At 36.7% G+C, this 14162-nt stretch overlaps 1 protein-coding gene and 1 long non-coding RNA gene across 2 annotated transcripts in view; one reads left to right on the top strand and one right to left on the bottom strand.

Moving 5' to 3' along the window:
• Nucleotides 1–11638, top strand: part of LOC147832133 (uncharacterized) — a 123180-nt gene extending 111542 nt beyond the window's left edge. Inside the window, exon 6 of the mRNA XM_087298056.1 lies at nucleotides 8744–11638. Coding sequence (XP_087154182.1) covers nucleotides 8744–8786 — 43 coding nt within the window. The 3' untranslated portion in view covers nucleotides 8787–11638. The remainder of the gene's footprint in view (nucleotides 1–8743) is intronic.
• The window catches only part of LOC147832132 (uncharacterized), a 194803-nt gene that overhangs the window by 30097 nt on the left and 150544 nt on the right, over nucleotides 1–14162 (bottom strand). The gene's annotated exons all lie outside the window — the stretch shown is intronic.

The raw sequence follows: 14162 nt of genomic DNA, 5'->3' as shown, positions 1-14162 counted from the left end.
CATCAACTCAGCCCTAAACTCAGGTTGAGAAACCACCCCATAGATAGGAAGAATAGATGAGCCAGAATTGAAAGGAAAAACAAAAGCTGTAGCTTTCGATAAATAATCCTCAGTGTTCTCAAATGACTTGACAGCCACAAATGGGCAGACACAGCTCTTATTGAGATCCTCAGATCTTTCTGTGTGCTAACCCCAGTGCAAGTAGCAATGGAAAGGACACACACCTGCAATAGTGTGAGCCGCATGTACTATTCTTGAGCACCACTTCCATATACTGGATGACCAAACATGTGATGCAGTGACAGTGACCATTATTTCAGGACAGGAAACCATGCCTCAATAAATAAATGGACAGACTGGTATCTTGATAAAGATGTGAGTTAATCCTTTTGACCTTTTTATTTTAAAGGAAATGCTTTTTTACAGGAACTGCACTTTATAGTGAAATCACTCAGTGAAGGGCAGAGGGTAAGACAGAAGACCCAGACATTGCAGTTGAATGTGCCATCTCACTTCTGAGATAACAGAAACCAGTCTGTGCATACAGTACTCAGACACTGCATCTTGTTCTAAAATTGGCCCTTGTTCTAATTATGGGTGTTATGGTGGCTCAGTGATTAGCACTGTTGCCTCACAGCAAGAATGTCTCTGATTTGAGTCCTGTCTGGGCCATGCAGCATTTCTGTGTGGATTTTGCATTTTGTTTCTGTGTTTGTACAGTTTTCCTCTGGTTGCTCCGGTTTCCCCCATAGTCCAAAGACATGGTATAGGTGAATTGGATAAACTACTGTAAATTGGCCATGATGTGTGTGAATGAGAGTGTATGAGTGTTTTCCAACACTGGGGGTTCAGGAAATAGTATATTCGCATTGCTGGATTCCGTTTGGAAGGGCATGTGCCACATAACACATTTGCCTGAGTAATCCACTGTGGCAACCCCTGATATAATCAGAGACTATACAAAGGAAAGTGCGTGGTAGAATTTTCATTTGTCAATCAAACACAATGTCAACTCGTAGTGACTGACTGAAAGTCAAATTATTAATATTATTCATATAAATTATTCAGTCACTGAGAAAAGTTAATAAATAAACGTATTAAATTATTTATTTGAATTTATATCCAGCAATCTGCTATTCTTTTAATTCTCCAAGCTGTGTGACTAGCTAGACCAGTGGAGATTAGTAAACCAGCTTGCAACCAGCAGGCCTAAAGTTTTATTTATTTATTTTTGCTGTGAGCCATCATCATCATAGTGTTTCATACTGTGAGCAGCAGAGCCTTTGTGATTTTCCACTCTAAAAAATCACATGAGTCTGCTCTAACTGAAACACCAGCCACGTATTTAAAAATCCATTAGGAAAGTCAGAACATTCCCTGAAATGAAGATTGTAATATGCTTTCAGTTCTTTTTTTTTTCAAACTCATCTGCATTTAACCTACACCCATCCTCTTCTCTAAATTCTTTATGCTTGTTAGAAGAAAACCTACTGATGCTGATCTAGCTCCTGCAAGCAAACAAGCACAGATGCATTGCCACAATATTTAACATAAAGTACATCCCTAGTTCCTGCATAAACACAGCTCTGAATTTGTCAGAATTAAAGGCCACCTCCTGTAGCGCTGACTCAAAAGCTCCACTCTGCCACAAGAAAAATAAAGGCTCAGTCAAAGGCGGGTTCAGTTATTGCAATCATTGGCACGGATGTTATGTGGTTGCTAGGGATGACGCGGGTGACTCGAACCGCAGAGCATCAAATTCATGCCAATAATCACAAAAGACCAGCCCCCAAGCTGATATTTTAAAACAGATTCCTTACAACACAATACCTAGAGTATGTTTCAAATCAGATACAAACCATTATTCAATTGGAACATGTTTATTTATTTATAATATAGTATGTTAACCTTAATATGGTTTTCACTAATGTAAAATAAGAAGCTAACAACTGTATCATTATACTTAGTCCAAACAATTTTTTTTTCATTTCTTTCTGATGTGTAGACTCAGTAGATTTGTGTTGAAATGCATTATTAAATCAATTAAACTTATATATTCAGCTCAAAATTAATTAAATTAAAGTTGAGAACATGTAGATCAATTCAAATTTTGATGTTGGATTGACCAGAAAGTTTTAAATTCTGTAGTTTTAAAAGTCTGAAGCTTTGAATGGTTCAGCATAACGTAGTTTGAATTTTGAATAATTAATATTCTTAAAAGCTTAACAGACACAACATGCACAGAAGTATTCTGGGTGGTTGCTTTATGCTAGCTTGGTTAGCCTGCTCTAGCATCTTTCTATAATTTCTTTTACAATTATGTTGCTAACATTCATTCATTTTTATCCACTTTTCCGGGTTTGGGTTGCGGGGGCGGCAGCCTTAGAAGAGAACCCCAGACTTCTCTTTCCCAAGACACTTTCTCCAGCTTTCCCTAACCCTAGCTGAGAAATATAGTCCCTCCAGCTTGTCCTAGGTCTTCCCTGAGGCCTCCTCCCAGTGGGAGATGCCTGGAAAACCTTTCTTGGTAGGTGTCCAGGTGGCAACCATAACAGATGCCCGAAGCACCTCAGCTGACTTTTCTCAATATGGAGGAACAGCGATTCTACTCCAAGCTCCTCCTGGGTGACAGCTCTTTACCTTATCTGTCAGGGTGCGCTCTGCCACCCTGCGAAGGATACTCATTCTGGATGCTTGTATTCAAGATTGTGTCCTTTCGGTCATGATCCAATGCTCATGACCATAGGTTAGAGTAGGAATGTAGATTGACCAGTAAATCGAGAGCTTTGCCTTTTGGCTCAGCTCCTTCTTAATGAACCGGTGCATCGACTGCATTACTGCTGCACCAATCCACCTGTCAATCTCACGATCCATCCTCCCCTCACTTGTGAACAAGACCCCAAGATACTTGAACTTGGCGGCAAACTGCCCCAGTGCATGCTGAAGTTCCCTGTACAATGAAGTCAAGAAAACAACATCATCTGCTTATAACAGAGATAAAATTCTGTGGTCCCCAAACCGGACCCCCTCCAGCTCAAGGCTGTGCTGTAAAATTTTGTCCATTTTGTCCAATTATAAACAGAATTGATGAGAAAGGGTGGCTTTGTTAAAACTTTGCTATCATGTTAAAACATTTTAATAGGCTAGCTAGGTTTTGCAAGGATGTTTGACATTATGAATTACCATGTTTTAGCATGCTATTGACAAGTTGATTAGAAGATTAGGTACATTGCAAAATGTTGCTAGCTTGTTAAACCTCTGTTTTTTATCACATTGAGAAAACAATTTATTTCCCAGATAACGTACGTACATCTGAAATCTATTTTAAAGGCCATATGGTTTGGTAAGCATCTGCGATGAACAAAGATCTGATAAATTACTTTAAAATATCTGTTGCATGATTATTCTAAATTATATATATTCTGAATACATATCATAAATATGTATCCAGAAGATTCAACTGCAATCTCAATAGACGTTTTCAAATGAGCCAACGCTTTTATAAATACATCTTCCAGATGTAAACACAAACATGAAAAATACATCTCTGCAATGTATGTGAGCTTTCATGCTACTATCCTTTATAATGTATTGTTACAAAAAAGTAATTGGCTACTATTTTAAGTTTAGCTAGTGATATGATGCTCTATAATGGTTTAGAAAAGAAGAAGAAGTTTTAAAAGAGCATAGCAGAATGCCAACATAACTAGACATTTGAAACTGTCTCCTGTTGTGGATACTGTATATATTAGGGGAGAAATTGTTACCAGCTCTACCTTCGCAATATCTGGCAGGGCAATACACCGCAGTCTTTTTGATGGCTGCTGTAAATTCTTCCTTTCGTGTCTGGGTGCTTTTGGAAAGTAAGAAATTGTAGTGTAAATCCAGCCTTTCCTTATTTATATTAGCATGCAAAAGGTCCGGGACCAATTTGGCTGGCAAATGTTACTAAGAACACAGAACATTAATGTAGGAGAGACACTGGTTTGGCACCAACATTTTATAAAGATGTATGACTTTATTTTTATGCTTCATGTCTTTTAATTAAACATAGGAATAATATGTTCATATATCAGTGGGGATAATGTGACATTGCCTCTCTGGAAATATCTTCAGGTAAATATGTGAATATGTGTCCTTTGAAGAAAGTTGCTGTTGTGTTTTAATGTAAACTTATTGCTTTTTTTCTGGCATGTTGAAAAATGGGTTATTTTGATAGCCCAAATCAAAGGGAACTTAAGTTCAGTAAGTTTTTGCAGAGATCTACGAATATGAAACTCTAGCGTGACTGTGAATTATTAGTATTATTATAGTCACTGACAGGATGGTTACGTGGTCCAGACTCTACACTGTGCCAAAATGTATCATGATTCATGACCAAGAGATTAACCAATTCAATGCTGTGCTGTATGAAGATACCCTTAATGATTTAATGTTCAACATGTTGGATATTGTCAATTGTGAAGTCAGTATATTCATAAAACTTAGTGTTTGTAGTTCACAAAGTGTTTACAAATGCCTTTGTGCGTATATTTAATATATATTTACAAATTAACAATGTTTTAGTGATTTAGTAGTAATTAATATTGATTTAAAACATTGATTTTGACTTTGCAAGTTTAAACTTTCAGTATAAGAAAATCCACAACACTGGATCTTTGCCACTGTGCATTCTTCACTTGAAATAGGAAATACATTAATTATTCAGACTATTATAGTGTACATGCTTTTTTTTTTTCCTTTTTTTATGACCCAGAACCATATGATCCTTATTTTCAGTGTCTGCAAGAGCATTCAGAGCCTTTAAAAAGCCTTTTAATATTAAAAGATAAAAATGTGTAAATGCCTTTTATTGTCACAGCTTCAAAACATGCTATTACAAAGAAAAAAAAAAGTCACCACAGTAATTTAACATCATTGCAAACCTGTCAGTGGATTGCAAATCAGCAGAAATTTATAGTAACAAAGTAGAACTACTTAACTACTGTACTTAAGTCCTAAAAAGCTGTATCTGTACTCTACTGAAGTATTGATTTTTCTCCTACTTCCACTTTTACGTCAGTACATATTTTCGATGAGTTTAATACTTTTACTCCATTAGACTTTTTTATGTGCTGCATTGTTACTCGTTACTTGGGGTGTCAAAATTATTGATATCAGTTCAGTAATAGATCATAACCGGTTATTACGCATGTATCATTTTGCGTGATGTCACAGTAAAATACTATGGCGAAGGAGGCAAGGTCAAGCAAATAATGCTCTTACTACAATGAAGGCGGCACAGCACACGACCTGCTAGGGAGAAAGGCTGCAAAAATCCATCTCTGCCTCTCTCTCACTTTGGACATTTGACCCGCTGGCCTGTTTAAGAGGTAACTTTTCTTCTCCTCTTGGGTGTTAAAGTGATACTTGTGGACCCAGACACGAGCGTGCCTGTGATGCGAGTTTTCTCCACTGTGTCTATTATAGATTACCTGTGATAACCGCATATTATGGGCACACAGACTGTAACCGCGGCTGTTCTTCCCGCCATCGGTGAACAGCCTTTCATTTTGCAGCCGATCGCAGCCCTTTCTGTTGAGCAGGTGAAGACAATAATCAATCATAGGGGTGTTAGACCTCGCCTGTCAGTGCTCAAAAAGCAATTAGAACTTCTATTTACAGCGTTTACAATTGGTAATTTGCGATTCCAAAATGGGTTTCAATAGTGTTTTGAGTGGATTACAAACTGTTTTTGTGACACACAACTTTGATAGGTGTGTGTTAAAGCTGCTATAATAATTGTAACCCATGTTTCTTTTTGTTCTGCTTAATCACGTGCCCCTAAAAAAGTATTTAAAACAAACAAAACCATATGTCTTTTGACTGCTTTCTTTAATAACTACATTACACAATACTTGTACTTTTACTTTCAGTACTTGATGAGTAAATTTTTAACTAAACTACTTGCAATACTTAAGTACAAAAAATGTTGAATACTTTAGTACTTCCACTTAAGTATGGTGCTTAAAGAGCACTTCAACTTCTACTTAAGTCATTTTTTTTTGATAGAGCACTTGTACTTTTATCTAAGTCTGGGTCTCTAGTACTTTATACATATCTACAAACCAGTAGTATTAGTATTGTCAATAATTCAGCCCAGGCCCATTGGAAATATGTTCCCAGGACTGCAAAATCGAGAACTGTTGCATGTTGTGTGTAAAAAGAACACAGTGAGGTGGTGTGATGCCACATGCAGCTTCTGTTGTTGTTCATGCTACTTTCTGTACTAGTTTAATTTTGAAAACACTTTTGGTTGGGTTTAAGGAAAGGGGTGGTTGTGAGTCAGCTAATAGCAAGCTGATGAATGCAAGACAAGCCAACCGGTCTCTTTCACATATGCTCATAAGTAGGAGATTGAGATTGACAGAAATGTACACAACAGCCCCTGGTGGATTATTATTATTATTAATAATAATAATAATAATAATAATAATCATAATAATTCCTGACATTTATATAGCACTTTTCTGAATACACAAACCCTTTTTTACACAGATTTTGAGGAAATCTCCTAATCTGTCACCATTGTGCAGCATCTGCCTGGATGACATGACAGCAGCCTTATTGCACCAGACCGCACACCACACACTAGCTGATTGGTGGAGAAGAGATGGGGATGGTTAGGGGGCCATGATGGCCTGAGGCCAGTGGGTAAATTTGACCAGGAGACCGGGGTTAAACCCCTACTTTTTTTTTGAAAGACATCCTGGGAATTTTAATGACTGCAAAGATTCAGGACCTCAGTTTTGACGTCTCTTCTAAAAGATGGTGCTCACTGAGCAGAATAGAGTCCCCATCAATATGCTGAGATGTTAGGACCCACACAGACCGCTTATGAAAAAGGGCACATATTTAAAAATAAAACAAACAAACAAAAAATAAAATAAAAATAAAAATGCCAGTGTAATTAAGGTTTTAAAAAAATGCAGCCTTTGGCGAATTTGTGATAACAAAAATTGTCAGCACATGTAGCACAGGGCATATATTTCACAGTTATCACATTTTTAATTTGTAATTCTAAATTTTTTAAAATCATTAACGTATACTGTACCTCAGATATAATTTAACTTTTAATTAATTTAAGTGGCTAATTTTGTAAATTGCAATATGTTTTTAATCCATATATTTCTATAAACATAGGAACTTGATATTATATCACACTGTTGTGACACTATATGCTCATTTTAAATGTATGGAAAAACTTAATTACTTAGTTGCTATTCAAAATCATGTGACTGAAGCCCCTTGTAAAGCACATTCCTGGGGCCTCATGTACGAAGACTTGCGTGGAAATCTTACTAAAACATTGCGTACGCACGAAGCTGTAAATGTGCGTACGCAGAAAAAAATTCAGATGTATGAAACACTGCGTACGCCGAATCTCACGCATATTCTTTTGTACATCTGAATGAACGTGAAACTGAGCGCAACATGCACGAGCACAAAACCCCTCCCTGCCTCCTCCCCCGTATGAATATGCTAATGACTATGCTAATGGCAAAACCCAACGAAAAAGCAACGGCAAAATCAAGCAAAAAGAGAAACTTTGAACAGAATGTGAAATGGAGGTGCTGCTTTCGGAGGTAGACCGGAGAAAAGCGGTGTTATTTGCAAGTTTGTTCTCCGGAATTAACAACAAAAGAAAAAAATAGAGTGGGGGTTTAGCTGATGCGGTTAACACAGTTGGGTCTGAACATCGCACTGAGTGCATTTAAAAAAGAAATAGTGTGGTTTATAACTGAAAAATGTTGCAGTACCCTAAGCGGTCTTAGTGGCGCACCTCATAAGAAGCATGTGATCATGTACAGACATATACGAGCGTCAACTCGGCTCGAATCCAGCGTCTGATAAATTCTTTATTCTTTTTTCCCCCGCTACATATCAGATTTTGCCCACTATTTATCAAGAGAAAGACAAGTAGGAATCATCAATAAGTTTGTGCATCATATTTTATTTGCACATTTATTGAATGGAAATGTTTCTGATTCACGCATGCAAATTCATCTTCAGATAGTGTCTTTATAGCAATGTGTGTGCGGTAGATTGCTCAGATTACATTGCGACTGCTGCAATTTGCGCTTTAATGTTTAGCTGGTCAACTGTATGGTATGGAAATCTTACATACCTACTATATGAACCCGTCTCATACAGCTGCGATTGCAAGGATCAGACACTTTGTAGAGAAGAATTTAACACAACTGCCTCTAGGAGTCGCCAATGGAAATAAAACAGACACGCACAAAAAATGTGCGTACGCCTGCCAGAAAGCTGCCGTGAACCTGCGCACATTCCCACGTTCAGTTCATTATTAGTAAATCCAAACGTGAGCGATTCTGAGCGTGAAACCTGGCGTACGCAAAGTTTTTGTGCGTACGCAGCGTTGATACATGAGGCCCCTGGTCATTTTTTGTCCCAGAATCTTTCACATATTTAACTTTTTTAGAACTGTTATGACAATGTTTCATTTTTTTGTCCTTGTTGTGGCATCACTATTAAAAAAAAAAAAAAAGTTCTACAACTCCAAGGGATGGAGACAAATAATAAAAATTTACAATTTCATATAAAATAAGTAGATAAATATGAAGATGTGCCCAAAAGTTAAGATGAATTTTGTAATAAATAAATAAATACTTCCTTTTTTCTTGCTCTCTTGTTTCTTGCTTGTTTCATTCCTTCTTTCTTGCTACTTTTTCTGTTGTAGACATGGATTGACCATCCAGAAGTGTACCATTGGTGGAATTTAGGCCTTCAGCCAAGTGAAGCAAGATGTGTGTAGTGTGAGTTTGAGTTGGTTTGCCAGAGACCGCACACAGATCACACAATTTGCTCATGTCACACACACACACTCCTCAAAAACACTCATGGAAATTGACAGTTTTGTAAGGTTTACTAAGTCAGTGTTCTCAAATGGATTAGTATAATTATTGTTAAGTAGTCATAGTAGTTGTATATACCAAACAAGTGATATATTTTTTAATGCATTTTTTTTTTTTTTTGGGTCAACTGGCAATATTACATATATTATAATTTCACATGTCTGCCCTGTTTTGTGTTTGGTTTGTTTTTCTTTTCCCTTTTTCTAATTATTTGACTAGCCTCTCACCTGTTTCAGAATAGTTAATTTCTTCCATGTGTGTTTAAATTCCTAATTTTCCTCAGTTCATTCTTGAGTCTTAAATGTCACTGTTCCGTCTGTCTGTGTCTTTTTGTTGGATTACTGTTATGTGTTATTAAAGTCTTTAAATAGAAACTCAAAGTTATTGTATGCTCCTTGATCATAAAACCATGACAGAAAGCTTGGCCAAAACCATTTTTAGGACCATATAAGAGAATTTATCGAATCAGAAATCTGACCTCCTTCCCAGACTGCTCACTGTGCACTTTCTATCTAGTCCACTTCAGTGAGCAGTTTTGTGTGCGCCTGCCTGAATAGGTTCAACAAGGAAGTTATGCCGCGTTTGTGGATTGGCGTTGGATAGATATGGATTTTCTCCATTTGTCTCATTGATGACATCTCAAACCCCACTTCTGACATAGAACCAGGCTATGAAAAATGACTTAGCCCACCACAAGTTAAGAAGCTGAGACCACCAAATGAATTAATACAATGCACACAAAACTGACAGAGCAGACCATCACTCCAGAGCTAGAACCCCTGGAAGTCTGACCAAGTGCTTGAGCTGGTGTAATGATAAAAAAGCACCCCTGTCAAAGTATGCCTCCTCTTTTTCACCAGTATGGATAATAGATGGGATTAGGTATGGGTAGGTTTAAGAATGGGAGGTGTGGTTGGAATTAGGGAATTAATGTGGCAAATTGAGGGGCTCTGTAATTTGACAAAGAAGTGTTTCTCAACACAACACAGGCAACATCATTGGTTGAGGGAATGTTTTTGGAGATAAATGGAAGCTACGCCCACATTCCCACCACTAAGATTAAGCAACTGGGATTAAATCTATTAGACTGTTTGAAATAGAAGGATTTCTGGCTTTTCACTTTCAAGTTGGGCACACAGCTCTCCATCATCTTTGTCCCCAGAGTCTCTGCTGGTCCAACTTAGCCCACCATTTCATTCGTCCCCTTCATACCTCTTCTACCTACATCCTAGACACCAGCCAGTCTTTAAGCTCAGCCACTGCTTGCCTCTGTATACTCTTTAGCTCACCTATACCCAACTCTGTTGGTGACTCTTATTATTGTGACTTGTGAGCAATTGCCGATGTCTACTATTCAAGGTGACCTCATGTATCTGCCTTAAGTTTCTGATCTACAGTTTCTGACTCCACTTCAGCAATCTGACCCAAACTCTCTCAACTTCAAAATGGCCCATCATCTCACCAGTTCCTGCTGTGCTCCGCTATCCCCTCATCATTGTTTATCATTACCTCTACATCCAGCTTGATCTTGGCCCTCTATTCCTCTGGCTTCCAGATCCCTGGCTCTACCTCTGTCATTTGAGCCATCAGCTACATCTTAGCCTTCTGGATCCTCAAGGTCACCTTGGCTCTGCGTCTCTCTCTCTGTCTTCAGATTGGGCAACAATGTATGGCTGTACCTTGGTAGTATCCAATCACTCAGTACCGTCAGCCACATGTTCACCATGGCTCCTCACTCCCTCTACTCCACTATGGTCTGTTGTCCTTGCAGTGGTATTGGCTCGGATCCTCATAATTCTGAATTTTTGTCTCTGGCTCCTCCCTCTATCAATCTCACTGTTTTAGGGAATGTTTGTGGAGATAAATAGAAGCTACGTCCACACTCCCACCACTGAGATTAAGCAACTGGGATTTAATCGGTTAGACTGTTTGAATGAGAAGGATTTATTGCTTCCCCCTTTCACACTGGTCACAGAACTCTCCTTTATCCTTGTCCTGAGAGTCTCTGCTGGTCCAACTCAGCCCAATATCACATTCGTGCCTCCCATTCTGCCTACATTCCAGACACCAGCTTGTCCTCCAGTCCAGCCACCACTCACCTCTGTAAACTCTTCCACTCACCAATAGCCAACTCTATCTGGTGAAGAATTTAATTATTGTGACTTGTGAGCAACTTTCAATGTCTAACTTTCATGGGGACCCCCCTCGGTGTTATCAGCCACATCTCCATCATGGCACCTCGCTCCTTCCCCACCATAACCTACTCACACCTGCCCAACTGAGTCTGGTTTCTCTTGAGGTTTTTTTCCTTCACTTTATTTCAATTGGTGAAGTTCTGCAAGCTGCATAGTCTGTTTCTCAATATGTGATACATTTTCACACTGCAAAATAAAACAAGCAATCCAGCAAATACTAGTGTGAATGAAGCAGATTGTGGTGATGCCATATTGCGTTACGTGTGTGTCTAAGATGGTTGGTGTTGTGCTGTCATTTCATCTGTCTCTCACTGAGGTTCTCAGTTTCCTAAACAACTTCAACAGACTCTCTGCCAAAAGTGAGGCTCACACTGAGTCCACAGCCTGAGCATCACTACACCAGATGTCAGAACCAAAGCAAGCATTGAGCTTCTCAACATTTTGAATCAGAAAATTGAGATAAGCTAGTGTCTGAAAACATCTGACAATGACAACTGAAACGAAGACAGAAAAAGCTTTGTAGCTCTGGACAACAAAGAAAGGAAATAAAAATCTTAATGATTATTCTTTCTCTGACACTTATGCAAATACATACTCTGATTGATCAAAAACTAAATGTTAAGACACATTAGAAAATACATATAAATCACAAATGAACATATTACTGAAAATATTTATCTTTTAAATTGCAAATCCAGAGAACCAGAAATATCATCAGTGACATTGTTAAATTAAATGATTCAGTCAATGAAAAGAGAAAGAAATAAAGATTTAATTACTTTTGATCATTAGAAGAAGTTTAATAGTTAGAAAGATAATGGCCTACTAAAACCATGGTCAAACAAATTACTGGATTACTGGAGTATTACTGGAAACATAAACCCAACACACAAAACACCAACCACAACAACAGTATTTAAAAGTCAGGAAGAATGTGGCTTGTAGCTATAGCATGTTTGAAGAAGAAAAAAATAATAAATAAATAAATAAATAAATAAATAAATAAAAAGTGTTGTTTAAGGGCAGAAAGGCTCAAGTGTCCCACGAGGTGTTTTTATATTTCATTTTTTTTTTTTTTTTTTTTTTTTTTTTTTTAGCCACTGGCAGAAACTTGTGCTCTCGCTGCTGCTGCAGGAACTGAAAGAGTAAAGTGTTCACTCCACAACCCTCGGCTTCGGTTCAGGACCTCAGGGGCAAACAGACATTTAAAACTTTTGAAAGAGCGTGTAACAAATAAACAGTTCATCCATCTAAATCCAGCCTGGCCTCAGTGTGTGTGTGTGCAGCTGTACATCAGGCATTCACTGTGGGTGTCCCGTTTACAGCTGTTATGGCCAAAAATATTAACTTGAATGAAGTGCAATCACAAGCAAATACTTGTATGAGTAACACCTTTTTACAATACCTTTGATCATTATAGTTAAATCAAACTAAAAGACAAAACATATCTAAAACAATGGAAGAACAAATGAATGAATGAGCAAACAAACAAAATAATGAACAAATGAATGAACAAAAAACAAATGAACCAAAGAATAAACCACTTAATCGATTTCTATCATTTGTATACAAACCTAATTAAATAAAATAAATAAGCAAACAAACAAATAAATAAATAAATAAATAAGTGATCAGAAAAAAGGCAATATTTTGACTCAAAAAACCATCAGTTTTAACATTTATTAAGTTGTGCATATATATATATATATATATATATATATATATATATATATATATATATATATATATATATATATATATATATATATATATATATATATATAGCCTAATTTTGTGGAAATATTAATTTCAGTATCTATCAAAAAATATTTTTTTGACATTTTTTTTTAAATGAACAATGTGAATAAATAAATAAATAAATAAATAAATAATAAGAAAATAACTAACTAAATAAATAAACAAACAAATTAATTAATTAATTAACAGAAAATCACAATAATTTGACCCAAACAACTTCAGGTGCAACATTCAAGTTTACTAAGCCTAATTTGGTGTAGATTATCTTTTCAACATGTATTAAAACAAAAAAGCTAATAAACAAACAAGTCCATAAAATGTGGTATAGGTGAATTGGGTATGCAAAATTATCCATAGTGTGTTTGTAAATGAGTGTGTTTGGATGTTTTCGCTGCGCAAAAGATATGCTGGATAAGTTGGCAGTTCGTTCAGCTTTGACAACCTCAGAATAATAAAGGGACTAAGCCAAAAAGAAAATGAATAATCAAAATAAATAAATAAATAAATACATAAATAAATGACTATTTGTTCTGTCTGTGAATGCACAATTACTTTTTTTTTTTTTTTTTGGAAACTAACAATGTGAAATAAATTAATAAATTAATCAAAAAATTAATGATCAGAAAATGGCAATAATTTGATCCAAACAACTTCAGTTGCAACATTTAAGTTTACTAAGCCTAATTTAGCGTAAATTATATTTTCAATATGTAAAAAAAAAATAAATCAACAATCAAGCTAATAAATAAAAAAAAAAAATGGCCATTTGGTCTTTCTAGGAATGCACATGAATAATACATAAAGCGACATAATGGCGCAGTAGGTAGTGCTGTCGTCTTACAGCAAGAAGGTTGGTTCAAACCTTGGCTCAGTTGGTGTGTCTGTGTGGCATTTGCATGTTCTCCCTGCGTTCGCATGGGTTTTCTCCGGGTGCTTCGGTTTCCCCCACAGTCCAAAGACATGTGGTGCAGGGGTATTGGGTAGGCTTAATTTTCAGTAGTGTATGTGTGTGTGTGTGTGTGGATGTTTCCCAAAGATAGGTTGCAGCTAGAAGGGCATCTGCTGCGTAAAAATGTGCTGGATTAGTTGCCGGTTCATTACGCTGTGGCGACCCCGGATTAATAAAGGGACAAAGGGTAAATTAATAAATAAATAAACAAATAAACAGACAGAATGACCACTTTAGTTATTTGTTTTATTAATCAATCAATCAATCAATCAATCAATCAATCAATCAATTAATCAATCAACCACTGGCCATTTTTTCTTTCAATGCATATTTACTTTTTTG

The sequence above is a fragment of the Danio rerio genome, chromosome 20, assembly GCF_052040795.2.
Source record: "Danio rerio strain M-AB ecotype USA chromosome 20, GRCz13ab, whole genome shotgun sequence".
NCBI classification, from domain to species: domain Eukaryota; kingdom Metazoa; phylum Chordata; class Actinopteri; order Cypriniformes; family Danionidae; genus Danio; species Danio rerio.
Note: the sequence above shows the minus strand (reverse complement) of the source record. Positions and strands in the feature narration are given on the sequence as shown.